At 42.3% G+C, this 15,280-nt stretch overlaps 1 protein-coding gene and 1 long non-coding RNA gene across 3 annotated transcripts in view; one reads left to right on the top strand and one right to left on the bottom strand.

Annotated features, from left to right (window-relative positions):
* Positions 1-4,145: 4,145 nt before the first annotated feature.
* The window catches only part of LOC311436126 (ADP-ribosyl cyclase/cyclic ADP-ribose hydrolase 2-like), a 52,891-nt gene continuing 41,756 nt past the window's right edge, over positions 4,146-15,280 (bottom strand). Inside the window, exons 9-15 of one of the 2 annotated variants that reach the window (XM_084517966.1) lie at positions 13,958-14,090; positions 13,278-13,413; positions 12,547-12,629; positions 10,719-10,795; positions 9,933-10,025; positions 7,554-7,640; positions 4,146-5,624 (exon numbers count right to left, since the gene is read on the bottom strand). In XM_084517966.1, coding sequence (XP_084374092.1) covers positions 5,543-5,624; positions 7,554-7,640; positions 9,933-10,025; positions 10,719-10,795; positions 12,547-12,629; positions 13,278-13,413; positions 13,958-14,090 — 691 coding nt within the window. In that variant the 3' untranslated portion in view covers positions 4,146-5,542. The remainder of the gene's footprint in view (positions 5,625-7,553; positions 7,641-9,932; positions 10,026-10,718; positions 10,796-12,546; positions 12,630-13,277; positions 13,414-13,957; positions 14,091-15,280) is intronic. The other variant, XM_084517967.1, reaches the window with a different exon arrangement.
* On the top strand, positions 4,761-6,140 carry LOC311436127. The gene is made up of 2 exons (XR_014692616.1): positions 4,761-4,876; positions 5,230-6,140. It is a non-coding gene; the product is annotated as an uncharacterized lncRNA (long non-coding RNA).

The raw sequence follows: 15,280 nt of genomic DNA, 5'->3' as shown, positions 1-15,280 counted from the left end.
GCGAGAAGAATAACAAAGAATGTGAGAGGGTGAAGTAAAAAGTCACTAATTCTAACAAACATATCATGTTTAAAAAGTTTGATCTCTTTAATTCACCAGAAAAGAGTGAGAAGTGTCTGGATGGAGAATTCCTTTCACCAGGAGAAGCTACCATTCCCCAGAACACTAATTCCCCAGAGTCTTCAACACAGAATACAAAAAGAAGTTGTTGGAACATGAATATTGGCAAAGTTTAGATTAATTTTCAATAATGAGGCTGAGTAACAAGCTACCATGGGAAGAGTGGGTACTTCATTGACTGACGTTATCAGCAAGCACGAGGCTACTGGCCTTCCTGGAAAGGATGCATCAGCCTAGTGCGCAATTCCAGGGCAGAACAGAGGCACGATAGGATGAAACTAAAAAGCTGTAGCATTTGTAAGATCAGCCGAGAGACTATGATGACCATCGTGACTGTAAAATTTAAAAATATGATCTCATCATTCCTCCCATTCAGGCAGGAAATCTCAAATCTGGAGGTTAAATTGTTTGCCCCATGCCAAACAATTCCCTAATAGGCGTAGAAATGAATCACTATCTGCACGGTGCATTCGATATAGCTCAGAGGAAAAGGCAGTTCATTAATGAAAAAAGGATCGTCATTCCCAGAACTTGGTTAAACTTATCAAGACATTTGTTATTCTTTTATTTCTTCATGTATGAAATGTCTGTTATTACTCATGAAAATTATGAGCCTCTGACAAGAAATTGTGGAAACTGGCACTGTTTTCCTGGTTCCTGTTTTTAGCAATATTTTAGTGCAGGAACTGTTACCCATATTGGTGTTTTGTTTATTTCTGTAGTCTGTGTTTGCCTAAACCACTTCTCAGTCTTTTCACAGTTTGCCTGCCGTACACCAAGCGCACAGCCACACACTGATGTTACTGAATGTCTGTCCTCAGGGGAAGCAAGGCTGATCCTTCTGGTCACCTGCCTTTGTATGCAGCACATTATAGCACAAAAATATGGCTCTATACAAAGCATCATGATGAATAAATATTTTAACTATCCCAGTAATTGTTAGCCAATTATACATCCCCTTTGTGCCTGACCCACAGTGTGATTTTGCTGATAGACAGGAGACCTTTAGCTCTAATTCCTAGGGCCTCAGCAGCAGAAGTCCCAGGTCTGGTTGCAGCACAGTACCATTGCTTTGGCTAGCATTTCAAGAAGAGTAGGAATGGAAAAAAGCTGTTCTCTGGATTCTCCCAGCGCTGCGAGAGCTATTGGTGTAGCTCTCCTACCATGTATTTTCTGTGGTTTTGCTCCTGTCATACAGACTCACTATTGTTTTTACCTTGTCACCCATCTTTGTGTTCTACATGCAAAGTGATTTTGTTGGATTAGCCAGTGCATCACTGCTTTCAAACTACTTAATAGGAAAGATCAGTCCGTTAGCACATTTAATTGCCATCTTAAGCCTGTGATATTGTTATTAAGAGTTTCTGAGATGCAGCCTCTTCTCATTACCTTCCTGGCAGGCTTTCCCAACTGAAGGCTGATCTCACTTTTCTGCTCCTGCTATGGGACTCTTTTACGTAAGAAAATGCTTTTGAGTATCAGGGAGTCTTCCCAGGCACATGCATGAAGGGCAGCCCAGGTCAGTGGAGGTGAAGGTTCTGCCTCTGGCTGATAGTCCCTGCAGTGCTGCAGCTATGCCCAGAGTCCCATCAAAACCGGTCCCTTATTGCCAGTGTCTATGGGAACCCAGATCTACTGCACTATACACTGCCAACACACACATAAACAAAATCAAAAACCCCTCTTCAAAGACTATAGATTAGGTTACAGGTACTGCAGTAAGAATTTTGGACTCCAAGAAAGCAGGATAATAGCTTTAAAAATAAATAAATAAATAAATAAATAAATAAATAAATAAATAAATAAAAGGCTTTGGGGCTTTGAGGGTAAGATTTATTACCTTTCATGTTTAAATCTTTGTTTCCAGGCTTTAGCTCTTCCTCTAGACCTGTAAGGGTTGTTGTTGTAAGGGAAAGTCAGCTTAATTTCACTTATGTCCCTATATATGGGTCTTGGAGAGAGCTGGTGGCCCTGCAGGGTGACTGTGTGGAGACTGAGACCCAAGTGAAGGGTGGGGGAGCTACCTGGGGTCAGCCAAGAAGAAACACGAGAGGTAAGGACCCAAGAGGAATTCAGGCTATTTGCATTTGCTCCTATTGAGCCTTCTGACCCTATGAGAGGCCAAAATGTTTTAAATCAAACACCATGATTCGTGGTAAATACCCATGGCCAAGTAATGACTGGCAAAGAGAACAGATCTTTCGGTGTTTCATTAGCTTCCTAATCTCAAAAATAAGTGCAGGAATAGCAGGCTCTACTCAGGTTAAGTACATCAAAGGCTGAGGGAGCACAAATACAGGGGTAATGGGGTCACAGAAGTAGCTTTCATGGCACTGTGCGGTTCTGGGAGGGCACAGTGCTGATACCACCTTATCACACAATGACTTGGGTGCCTCTTGGGTTTCCGAGCAGTGCTCTTGGCAGTGTTTGCTATGAGCCTGGGGCACCATCTAGCCCATTTATCTTGAACAAGTTGTGACAGAGGTTCACTTCATCAGGTTGAAAGCATTTTTTTCAAAATTGGACATGTTTCAAACTAAATTAGGAAACATTTCTTCCATGCTGTGGAAAAGAATGCATGCTTGATTTTTCCTTTTATTTAGGTGTCTGTGAATTTGGGCCTTTGTATTACTTTGGGAGTGTTTTGGTTTACATGTTTTCAGTGGAGCAATTGGTTTTGGAATGATACTTGCCTGGCAGGGCATGTCTGCAGGGCATGCCAGCCATGTGAGTGTGGATAAAAAAAAAAACCTTCTCCCTTCATGAGTGCAAGTGCACCACTGGGGTTCTGCCCCCTCCACCCTGTCCCTCCACCTACAAATCCACAACATTTGCAGCTCCTTTTGGCAGCAGAATAACCAATCCAAATGAAACCAGGCGATCATCAGGTCAGTTATTCTCCTAATGGTAACTGTGGTTTATTGCCAGGTTTCCCTATGAAAGTGTGGCATTTTGCACGCTTTGCAATGTGCACTGCCTTTTTCAAAAGCACAGATTTGCTTTTTAACGTTTTATTATGCAATCCCTGATAAGAACAGTAACCTTTCTCCACTAACATGGCTGAGAACAGCATATATATATATGGATATCTCTGTTCAAGATAACAACAGGATGTTTCACTTTCCAGTGCCTACAAATTAAATAACTTCTCTGTACATGATGGAGGAGGGAGCAAGGGTGCAGCCTGGGGAGGGTATGTCCTGAGGCCTTTCTCTACTTTCCTTTGCGGAGTTTCATATTTTAAGTGAATTTCTGAGTTATTTTTCCTGTGCATTTCTGGCTGCTGGGAGACATTTAGCTGGTAGTCATGGGGTTATGTTTACTCTATCTGAGCATACGTCTAACAGGTCTGTGCTGCAGACAGTTGAATGAAACTTGATCAAACCAAGACAAACCCAAGTTATTTGTTAATCATCTCCCCTTGCAGCACACCATGCTTGTCTCCTGGCTTGACATGTATCTCCTGTTCTTTGGTCACACCCAGATAGGAACAAACTGCTTTCAGATAGCCAGAGGCACGGGAGGGCCTCCCTCTCAACTCAGATCATCCCCAAGTGAGAGGCAATCACCAGAGGCTGTGCTGTCCCTGTGCCTCATCCTCGTGCCTTGCCCCTCTGGTCCCATCCCCACTCCCTGCTGGCAGGCATTAAACACCTTCTGACAGTAAATATTGCTGCAAGTTTCCATACATCCTCAATTCAGGCTAAGCCCCCACACCACCCCCGTGGAGATGGCAGGGCCATACTCTTTCATTAATGCCTGGAGGCAGCTTCAAAAAGAAAAAAAAAAAAAAAAAAAAGTAAAAAGTAATAAGTAATAAGTTTGGGAAGGAAGAAGAACAGAATGAAAGATTAATTCTCTTTGGTTTGCTTAGTTCTTACGCTCACAGTTAAACATTCTGCAGAAATCCTTGTAAAATTATTCCATTTATTCTTGACTTCCACTTCATACAGAAATACCCCTCTCTTTTAGGAAGCAGCTTATTTTCATGTCCAGTCTGAGGTTAACTAGAACGTGAAACTGAATTAACAGCATTTGCCATTAGCGATTTTATTAGAGATCTTGATTTGACAGTCAACGTTTTATAGTACATCAGAAAAGGTACAAAAGTGAGGTTGAAGACAGACTCTTGACTTATAGTCAGAAATAGCCTATTTACAAGTATTAACGTATGTCTGAGTCAATGCATCTAAGCAGTTACATTGCAGAGTGCAAATAAAAATCATTTCAATTCATGTAAACATTATGGGCAAGGGCTTGGGTATGGTCAAGCTATGCCCAGTGCAGGCTCCTGTATTATAGAGCAAAGGTTTATCTAGAGGTGCTCCAAGTTATACTAGCTTGCGTGGTCACTAAAATACACGGTATCACAACCTTCTGCTTGTGAGTCACACACTGCAAGGCCTCACCTTTCACCTCAGCACCTGAGGTCAGGAGAGACTCCTTACTGCGGCAGCCTCTGGATGTTTGTGTCTATCCCAGTGGATGGCCAAGCTCTGGCCTGAGGGGCCCTTTATGAAAGCTGGGAGGTTCACACTTACTGCTATATTAAGAAAAGAATGCAACCTGAACCACAACTATGCTTCCAGTAGGGTTTCAATGGGAATGCCTGAGTCAGTCTTGCTATTTTCTCTCCCCAGCTACCCACCAGATGTGTTCTTACAGATGCTGGCAATGCTCTGAGCAGCTTCTGGTCTCCTCTTGGCTCAGCTCTGCTGTTTCCTCACCAGCCACTTAGTGTGGTGCCCATTAGAAGGTAAGAATTGCTTTCTCTCTTCCATCATCTGCTTTGCCTGATCAGAGGTGCCACAGTCCCTGGGAGGAAGGGTCAGAGCCCTGCCTGGCTCTGCCTGGCTCCAGGGCATTGCCCAATAAATGAAACCTCCAACCTCCAGAGGCAGCTACAGGAGAAATCCCAGGCCTCCCTTATTGATTCCCCCGACCTGTACAAATCATTGGTGTCTATAACGCGTGCCACTGGGCAATAAATATTCCCTACTGGGGGATATTCCATGTGCTCCTGGCATTTCCCTTCCAGCCTTTCTGAGGCAGCACACTGATCACAGCAAGTTGTGTCTCCACTGGAAACTCTCTTTGTGCACTTCCCAGGGAGCCCTGCCCCGATGCTCTGCACACAATGGGAGCTGGACAAGAGGGAAGAAACCAGAACAAAGCTTCAGCCCTCAACCATCATACAAGTCCCTGGCCCTCCTGCAACAGTACGTTTGTTTGCTCATGTGTGTACAGGAATCACACGTAAGGTACCACCTCCTGCTACTTGGCTGTTAGTATCACAGCAAGGACTGCTGGTTATTGGCTCTGTACACCATAGCACTATTTGTCCCTCTAAGCTATGTAGCCACGTCTTTTCCAGTTTTACACACAGATAATAAAAAAATCAAATAGCGTGGAGCACACTGTTTCACGGAGTTTCCATGCTGCTGGGGCAAAGCCTGCAGTCCTCGTGGTCAGGATTACGTACACACTGAAGGAGCTGGACCGGCCTGGGATAAAACATAAAAATAAATATGTAGTCACCACATGCAAGTACTGTTATGTACTATATGCAACATGAAAGTCAAAGTGCATGTTACCTCTGTGTGTTATCAAGTAGATTCCTTAAGGTAACTTGTTTTAGACACTGCTGCAGAAAGGTAACTTTGTTTATAGTCATCGGGACAAGAGAAAGTGGCTATGAGGTGTAGTGAACTCACTGCATGCCAGCAGTGCTCTCATAGCAAAAATATATGATAAAGAAGATACCTTTCACCGGCTACGGAGTTGCTGCCATGCTGGAAGTTCATCATCCTGCTTACCCTGCAGTAGCCCCTGCTGATACCATGTACAGCTGTTGCTAAAAATATTATTTAGGATTAGATGTTTTGTTACAAGTACATCCAGGTTTTTGAGTTACTTGTGGAAAACACTGCTGACGCTGACAAAAACAAGAGGTAATTATCAGCATCAATTTCTATGTGGCACGAAATACCAGATGCTGAGCTGATACAGATGCACACAGTTCTGCCTGCAGAGATTTCAGAGGAATTATGCTAACTTGTCCTGTCCATCCTGAAGAGTTTTACTGCACATGTAAATTGCTTATTTTATTATTGCTCTCTATGCGAAATAATAATTTAAAAATTGTCCATGTTGCTCTACATAGTTGTTTATGCATCTGTTAGTTAAGTGCTGCCTAAAAGCTCTACTGCTTATTCTATCTTCAAAAGCGAGTTGTGAGTCTCAGCAACATACTCTTCATGAAGTGCTGAAGGTTTCTTTGTGTGCTGCGCCATGGGGGATCTAAGTTACCAAATATTTCTTCTTTCTCCCTGGTCCCTTAGCTTCTTTGAACTTAGGCTGAGATAGTTTGCATTTGCTTGCAAGTCCTGGAAGTATTTGTTAAAGACTGCAGTTACCCAAAGAGAAAGCAAGTCCATGAGCATCATGATTTGGCAGAAGTACATGCTACACCAGTGTTAGTTTTTTCACAATGTGCAAGAACCCATTAACCAGGTTCGGCAGTACATAAAAAAACAGGGATCTATCACTGCCTTCAAGAGAAAAATCCTAGCACCACGTAAGGTATTTGTAGGGCAAATGTCTCTTCCACATACAAACTTTCCCTTATTTAAAACCAATGTCATGAACTCACTTATTTATAGAAATGTTTGTTTACTTTGGAAGGGTTCTTATCGAAGTATGACTTCTTCATTCTGAAAAGCCGTTCTTAGCAGATAAGATTATAGAGCTTTATGAGTAAAACTGAACCCTGGCTGCTTTTTTAATGTCACTAAAGAACATTCTTTCTCTGTGTGAAGGTCTCTGAACCGACACAGAAGGATAAAGGTCCTCAGGCTTTTGTAACTCCTCAGCAGGCAGAGATTTCAGTCAGGTCAGAACTTGGACTGTTCTGCTTCCTGGACTCCTGTTTTTATCTCCTGACAGTGGGGAATCATACTATTTTATAATGCTTATCATGTCCCGTGTCTCACTCCCTGACAAAGTATCTGGATGGAAAGGAAGCTCCAACTATAGCAAAGGAAGTAAGGAAGGACCATCCTTGACACAGTGTGTTATCTGCATGCAGCCAGGAGGAAAGCTGCCTGCTTGGTTTTGATTATCCTAGGTAAAAGCCTGGTCAGATGACGATCTGTTGAAGGAGGCTGGATTGCTTCTTTTCTGAAGGCAGCTGAGCGTGCCCAACAGCAGTGACCTTCTGGAGTGCAGGGCAGAGAGCAAGCTCCAGCCGCAGCCAACAGGAGCTCTGCAGCACGAGTGGAAGGCCCTGAGAAGCACACAGCACACTGAAGAGGTGTGGTGGAAGCAAGAGGGGAGTCTGCTCTAGTTTGCTGTAAACCAGGAAACTGATATCAAGCAGAGATGGAGATGCAATATTAGTTTTATGTTAGCAAGCAGACACCAATGAGAATTACCTGTAATCGTCTTCACAGGTGATCGTGAAGTTTCTCTCTTCTAAGATGCGTTTTAACCTCTGTATGGAATGACCTGAGCATGACTCACTGGAGAGAAAAGTCTTCGTTACTTGTGTTCCTCAAGTGTGCAAGAAGCTCAGCTGAATTCAGTGCCAAGTCACTTTATTTCAGATAAGATTCTTAAAAAGCAGATATTAATCTTATTTGCTAATGTGCTGTGAAGCCCATATTGGTGTGTGGTGCTTTGACTGCCATTGGGCATTTGCCTGTAGGAACTATTTGACGTTCAGTTGTGTAACTTATACAAAAAGATTTTTCAGGAAGCTATCTATGGGAAGTAATTCAGAACCATTCACAAGTTCAGTGTACTCTGGAACTGCTCCAGAGGTGCTGGTGGCCTCCATCAACAGGAACGTGCCATAAGGCTCATTCAAATCTGTGGAAGGACAAAGGGATCGAGTCCTCTGTGCAATAGAGACAAAGCCAATCACAAAATCCAGAAGCTATTTCCTGAGTAGGACATAAGATCAGTGGAAACAGACAAAAAACGTGGGAGGAAGCAGGATATGGTCTCCTGTTTGTTTGGCTCAGTGCGCTGGATACTGCTACTCCGTTTAGAGAAGCGTCTGTTTCAACTCCTTTTCCATTTGTAGGAACCCAGATTTGGTTATTTCTGTTTTGCCCAGCTAATGGTGTTTTGTGAAGCTTCTAGCAATGTCATACCTTGGAGATCTTTATCTTAATTTGCTTGCAATAGCCCAAGGGGCCCTCAAGTTGCAGGGAGAGGATTGCCAAATGTCAGAGACATAGAGAGCTACTGCAAAAGGCTTGTTACCCTGGGCAAAAAATCATCTCTTGCTCCAGAGTATGGGACACAAACATATTAGGACAATAATACAATACTGGGACAAATCAAGGACTGTTCCTAACACATGGCATCAGTGGAAAGCAGAGCCAGCTTTTTCCTTGTTCACAAGACTTAGCATATCTTATCAGTGATTCAACACGAGATACAATCTGAAGATAAGAGGAATAAAATATTCTTGGAGTTACCCTTCCTCTTCCTTGGAAGTAAGTTGACAATAAACTGTTGTGAACTTGGCACAGGAGGAGGATGTGTCAGGAGGGCTGGCAGGGCACCAGCTTGTTGAAGCTGTTGAGAAGCAGGAATGTGATAGCTTTGCTGACGCTGGGAAATCATGGCAAAAAGGATCAAGTGCCATGTACAGGGGAACTCATGCACAGATTACATATACTTTTCTTCAGCAAAACTCTGTGCAGGGGGTCATCAGAATGGGACACCAGAATATGTCTGGCATGCTGAGCACATGGTAGACGCGAGCCTCTGACAGACACATCAGGTTGTTTGGCAGAGAAACAATCCTGGTGTCTGTGCTTTTATTAGGGGAGGGCTTTCAACGCTGGAGCTGGCACTGTCTGAGAGTGAGACTGCCTGAGCATGGGGCTCTGCGGGGTCCATACTCGTTCCTGAGACCACCACAGGCTCCTTCCTGAAAACATTTTCTCAAAACTGGTGCCTCTGGCATGTGGGGTTAACAGGAGAAACCATAGCAGTGCATTATAACCATGTGAACCACAGAACCATGAAGACAGTCAAAGGCACTGAACCTCATGCTCAGTGCTTGAAATGTGACAGCTCTGCAAGGAATCTGAACAGGATGAAAAAGGTCACTCAGAAAGGCTCAGATGTGATTTGAGGTCATTGGTCTGGTATCAGTAATTCGATAATAAGTGTTTCAACTACAGATTTATTATTAAAAATGACAATCACAGAATCATTTAGGTTGGAGGGGATGACTTGAGATCATCTAGTGCAACCACTGTCAGCTCGAACAAGTTGCCCAGGACCCAGCTGGGTTTTGAGTATGTCCACGGATGGAGACTCTGTAACCTCTCTGGGCAAGCTGTTCCAGTGTTTGAAATTACTTTGTCAAAATGGCTCTGGTCACCTGATTAGCATATTTATACTATTTCTGTGGGGAAAAAAAAAAAAAAGTAGGAAAAAAAAAGGTATCTTCCAGCTGTTCACCCTTGTAAATTTAACCTGCTCCATGCCTTAAGTGCTGCACCTATAATAATGGTCTGTAGAGCTCAGTGGATTTGGAGTAATATGGAGTTATGGAACTTAAATGTCATGGAACTGTTTTAAAGCAAGAATATAATTGTATCTTAGATGTAAGCGACCAGCTGTAACTGTGAAAATACAAAAGAAAACAACACTAAAAGTTTTATTCTTTCCTGTAAAGCAAGCAGCTAGGAGACTGAATGCAAAGCAGTTTTTCTGAGCAGGTTTAAGACAGTGTCACTGTTAGACAGACAGTCACTCACCCCTAGTCATTTTGTATTAGTGTGGTTTACCTTTGGGGTCCACCGATGTCATGCATAAGCCAAATCTGTATTTCAGAGACTTTATCTGGATTTAAGTTAAAGATCTCAATACTTCCAAAAATGCTGTAAGAATGGGACATGAAACATTCTTAGTTAGCTAAGTAAGAAGTTCAGAGTATGTTCCCCAACTACCACCACTTAGTGCTGCTGTCATCCCCAGTGAAAGAATGTTGTATTTTTACTGGATTTTCATAAACTATTTAATTGTTTTCCCCAATTTCTCCCCATTTTTATTTCACTTTCATGAGATCTTCTGAAACTGTCTGCAGACAGAAACAAGCTAAAGTTTTTCTGTCTTCAGTGTCTTTTCTCCTGTTAGTTTTATTGACTACGGGTTTGGTTTGGTGCATGGAAAATAAATGTGGCTGTTGTCCTGACCAGCATAGCCTTCATCTTTCTATATTATTCAAGACTACACTTCCTTCAGCTAACACGAGGAAGCAGTCTGGAGAGGAAAATCCCAGTCAGATCACAAGCAGCTAGAAGTGTGTCACTCCTATGAGTGTACAAACTCAGATTTAAAATGTAATAAAACTACTTTGTGCAGTAAGATCATACTGGAGATCTGACCCATATATCCTCAGAAGGATTTTGGTTAGAGACATTGTATAGAAGGAGTTAAGTGAATAAGCTCTACAACCAATGGCTTAGATCCCTATATAAATTCACCAAAATCCCACCTGCACTAGGACTTACTGACAAAGATCTGCTGACCAGCATGCACGCCCAAGAGAAATGTGGATGCCGAGTAACTACCTGCTGCTTCTGAAAGCTCCGGCTTCTATCGATCCATTAAGCATCACCTGAACCACACCACATGCTGCTTCTGCAAACTAAACAGAACAAATGGATATTACAATCTGGCATTGCAGGCAGTGCCACATCAAAATTCTTAGCTAGTAGAGAGTAGTCTAACTTCTTCGATGTCATCAGAACGAACTGACACGAGTAGAGGATCTGGCCAAGGTTCTTACATATGTCCATGCAAACACAAGCCTCTAAACACTACGGCAATACTGCCATAAAGCTGCATTAACCAGGCATAAATTGGCAATCCAAGCTTGCATGGGACGGTACAACAACTTGCTGCCACGATTTTCAGTTTTCAAGGAGGGATGCAGTTTTCCAGACCACCGGCAGCTGCAGCTGTCTGACGGGGCTGCTTTTTCCCTCAGCAATGTGCAGAAAGCCTCAGGCTGCCTTAACTTGAGCATTGAGGATGAGCCAGAACAGAGCTACCGCAAGTTTAAGGACATGCAAAGCATGCAGTACTTGTTGCTCTGTGACTCACACTCTGTGTGCTTTTGCGGCTTGGGATTTTTCCCTACAGTGGTTTTAGTAAAGCTCATCACCAAGGTTTGTTTGATTTTTAAATTACTGGATCATCTAATCACTGTTCTTTCATTCTTTAAAACTTGTGTCCAAATATTTTAAGACTATTAGATTACAACATAAAGAACCCACAGTACTCCAGATACATAATCCATTGATGGAATAAATTAATTTTTAAAAGCTTAATATAGAATGACTGTTCTTATCAAATCCTCCAATTCTTCTTACTTATAAACAATGTGGCTCAAACCCAGCTCTCAAGAGTTACAGAAGAGTTTAATTATGTGTACTTTTCCAATGTAATAAGTATGAGTTTCAGCAGATCTTAAATTTATTTGGAGTAGAAAGCTTGTAGTTGAGCAAGCCTGACTCTGTATGGTGGTTTTTCCCTCCCAGACTCTGGAACTGTACATCAAAACTGTTTTGAGCTTGGAAAATTTAAGTACACTAGTTTACCTAGAAAACAATATTTTACAGTGAGTAGACTTTTTCTTATGTACATGAGAGCTGAAGAATACATTGAGCTTGTTCTGCACCTGGAAAGTCAGCTATTAATAGTCATATCAAGGCTAAAATCTTCTGAGACATGTAAAATTAAACTGATCCAGGAGAATATTCTTTTTTCTGGCAGGTGTGAAATGAGCACTCTGTAAAGTGCTGATTCAACAAAGCCAGGCAAACTGCTTAACTCAGACTAGCAAGGTCTCATGCATGTGACTGGAGCTGGCACGTGCATATGGATGGGCACAGTACAGGAACCTTGGACAGTAACACTGTGGGAAGATGTCCTCTTCAGGCTTATGCTGGGAAAGTGCAAGGGGACTCTTGGCCACTTGGCATACTCCTGTGCCAATCTGGGAGCTGCTCTCAACACTAACAAGCTCTAAGATATTGTATTTTAGCAGTTTGGGCCCTGTGATTTAATTGAGAGGGTTAGCATTATTACCGTAAGTCTTATTTGTAAAGCTCCAGCTGTCTGCCACGCATTGTTCCAGACACTGGCATACAGCCTCTGTCCACAATAAGAATGCCCAAACTCTGATGACAACTCCGGTCCAACTTATATAAAATATGGGACCTTGGAAATACAGATTTCCAAACCTACACTTTCTGGCACCTAATGCTAAAGTTCCTTTGAACTTTTAGTATTCCACTTTTTAAGTCCAATCTGCAAACTCAGATTTTTGACAGTGCCAGCAAGTTAGTGCCTTTCAACATCCTCAGGCTAGGGGAGGTTTATTCTAGATCTTACCCTCTTGGAAGCTGTTTTCCAGAATACAGAGCCAGGGTTGCTCTCACATTCACTCCGTTTTGGACAAGATTCGTAGTTGATTCCTGAGAAAAAGTACAATTATTTATAGAATAGCTAAGACTAGAGTGAGTATTGTTATGACATTAATACAGCTTTGAAAGTTTTGCCCCTGGTCAAAGCAAGATGGCTATATGAGGAAATGGCTTTAGAAGGAAAGAAAATTTGCATGTGTCCGACGGTCTTCCTCTTTACTCACACATGTCTCAGTGAGACAGCTGGAGGCCCGGTATGCAAATAATTCTCAGAAATCTGAGCAAGGAAAACAATTTCTACACATGACAAACAGGTTGGCTCTTGGCAAATACTTTCCGATCATGTTGAAAAATTAAAATTTGCCCAACTTTTCCTGTAATTCCAGCCCAGTTTAGACCTTGCTAGCCTTAAGCACTGAACCAGGAATCGCGTGGGCAGCAGAAACCCAGGGTCCCTCCATACTACCCCATCACTGTGACTAGCCTATGGCCAGGGCCCCTTTGAATGGGATTCTTATTTTGCAGTTTGTCCTATTGAATTTTAAAATAAAATTAAAAAAAAAATAAAAAGCTTTTAAAATAAATTATAAGAAAAGACAATGTGAAAAGGGACTGTGTCTAAGTCTAGATATACAAGAGAAAAGAATAATCTAGAATTCTAGTACTCATATTAGGTTTGCAAAAAATAGGACTTGTTACCTGGGGCTGAAGGGTCTCCACACCACGAAACACCATCAAACATATAACCCAGCAAGGTGTCCTCCAAGGTTAGGAAACCGTGACTGGATTTTGTGTAACGATGCGCGAGGTCGTTTGTCTTGCTCCAAAACAGTGACTGTGAAATAAGGTACAATGAGCAATGAGTGATATTTATACTAGAGCTGGTCAGGACAATTTCCTGGAGAAAAACAAGAAGTTTTCATGTTAGTGATGGAGTTTTATTTTTTTACTGAAATGCTGCAAGTTCCCATTAGTGGGTCAGTTCTTCTTTCTGCACTCCTTGCTCCCATTTCCAAAATTTTGGGGGTAGTTATTTTTCATGGAAATGGATGTGCTCGACTTCAAAAGTATTCTGAAATAGAAGTTCTGAGTAGTTCACATAGCATATATATGCAATTTGTTGTGGGCTTCTGAACTACAGATGGAAGAGCAGATTTTTGGAAGCAGCATCTCTCTACCAGCAGGGTTGTGTGCTCCTTACAGAGAACACGGATTAAGCTCTGTAGCCTAACCGGGATGACCCTGGCAAAAATATCAGTCTTGTCAACCTACAAACATCCCCAGTTACTACAGAAAAGATCCATTGCTCGGAGCACTGAGCAGACATGTTGTTTCACAGCAATCCCCCTTGTGTAGCCTGCCCAGAGCCGTGTCATTACCTTGTTGCAGGGTATGGGATGACTTGCCAACTCCATTAAAGGCTGATAATCTTCTGCGGTAGTGTTACAGGGATTCTTGTAAATGAACGCATATTTTAACGATTCCCATATTTTTAGGCAATCCGTATCTCTGCTGAAATATAAAAACATGGTTAATTAGTATTTATGAGTATTTATGATCGTGAAAGGATCTCCTGTTGCATTTAAACACTATGGATAGATTTTAAAAGAGTTCTGATCATGCTCAGGCATCACCATATATATTATGCATTAAAAAGTAGAGTATCTTCAGTGAATTGAATGTAAACCGAGGAATAAGCAGTTGTAAAACATCTCTCCCCTGCATTTTGTATTACTGATTATTGCAATACCTGAATGCTTTCTGTGTTTTTGCCCCTTAAGAGAGTGGTGCTAACAACTAGGAGATCAAATTTCTTGATTATTCATACTAAATCATGAGACGAATGTGGCAGAATATAGCAAAATGTGCCTATGAGCTTCCCTGCTGAGTATTTGACCCTACCAAAACAGTATCTAAAGTTTTATCTAAAACATAAGAAGAGGTCTGGGTATTTTGGACCTGGTATTTTCAGTCATGGGGAGCTTGCACCTATGGACTCTACTGGAACCACTGGTGATTTGCACACGTATAGGTGAGATCTGCTAGATCCTCCAGTGGATTTTTTTCAGTCTCTTTGTGATGTTCCATAGTGTTACCAGCTCTGCTCTTTCTGTTCTCCCTGGTGTGAACCAGGAATCCCCCTGAATTTACATGGGAAGAACCAGTGCATGCCAGGACACAACCACCACACCTCGGTCTACATTAACTTCTTAGCATGTTGTTTCACCAGCCCTGGAAATAAAGCGTGTCTCTGCGATGGAAACAGAGCTCATTTTGTAACACTGAGAGGAAATTGGCTGTACACTGCTGACAAGAAGTCCCCTCTCTGCACTGAAGTAGCTCCACACTCCCTTGAAGCTGTAGCATCTAAGGCGTGGGACTGCTCAGGACATCTGCTTTCTTGTGCTTGTAGGAATGAATGAAAACTTTAGTTTAAGATTTTTAGGTAATTTCTAACTATTGTCTGCCTACTATGTGTTTTCCAGGCTGTGCCCATGGGTACAGGTCGTGCTGCTGCAAATTCAGGCCCATTTTGAAAGCCAGCCCCTGGGATTGACAGCCACCCAGCCATTCTGCAGCTCTCTTCCCTGTTCTTACTGTAAATTCCAGAAGTTGACTGCATAATCCTGCTGTCAGCATGCTTGAATGGAGCTGTTCTGGCTACCCGAGACTCATCCTCTCTTTCTTCACTATTTGTACCC

This window comes from Aythya ferina, assembly GCF_964211825.1.
Source record: "Aythya ferina genome assembly, chromosome: 4".
NCBI lineage: Eukaryota > Metazoa > Chordata > Aves > Anseriformes > Anatidae > Aythya > Aythya ferina.
This window is presented reverse-complemented; position numbering and strand designations above follow the sequence as displayed.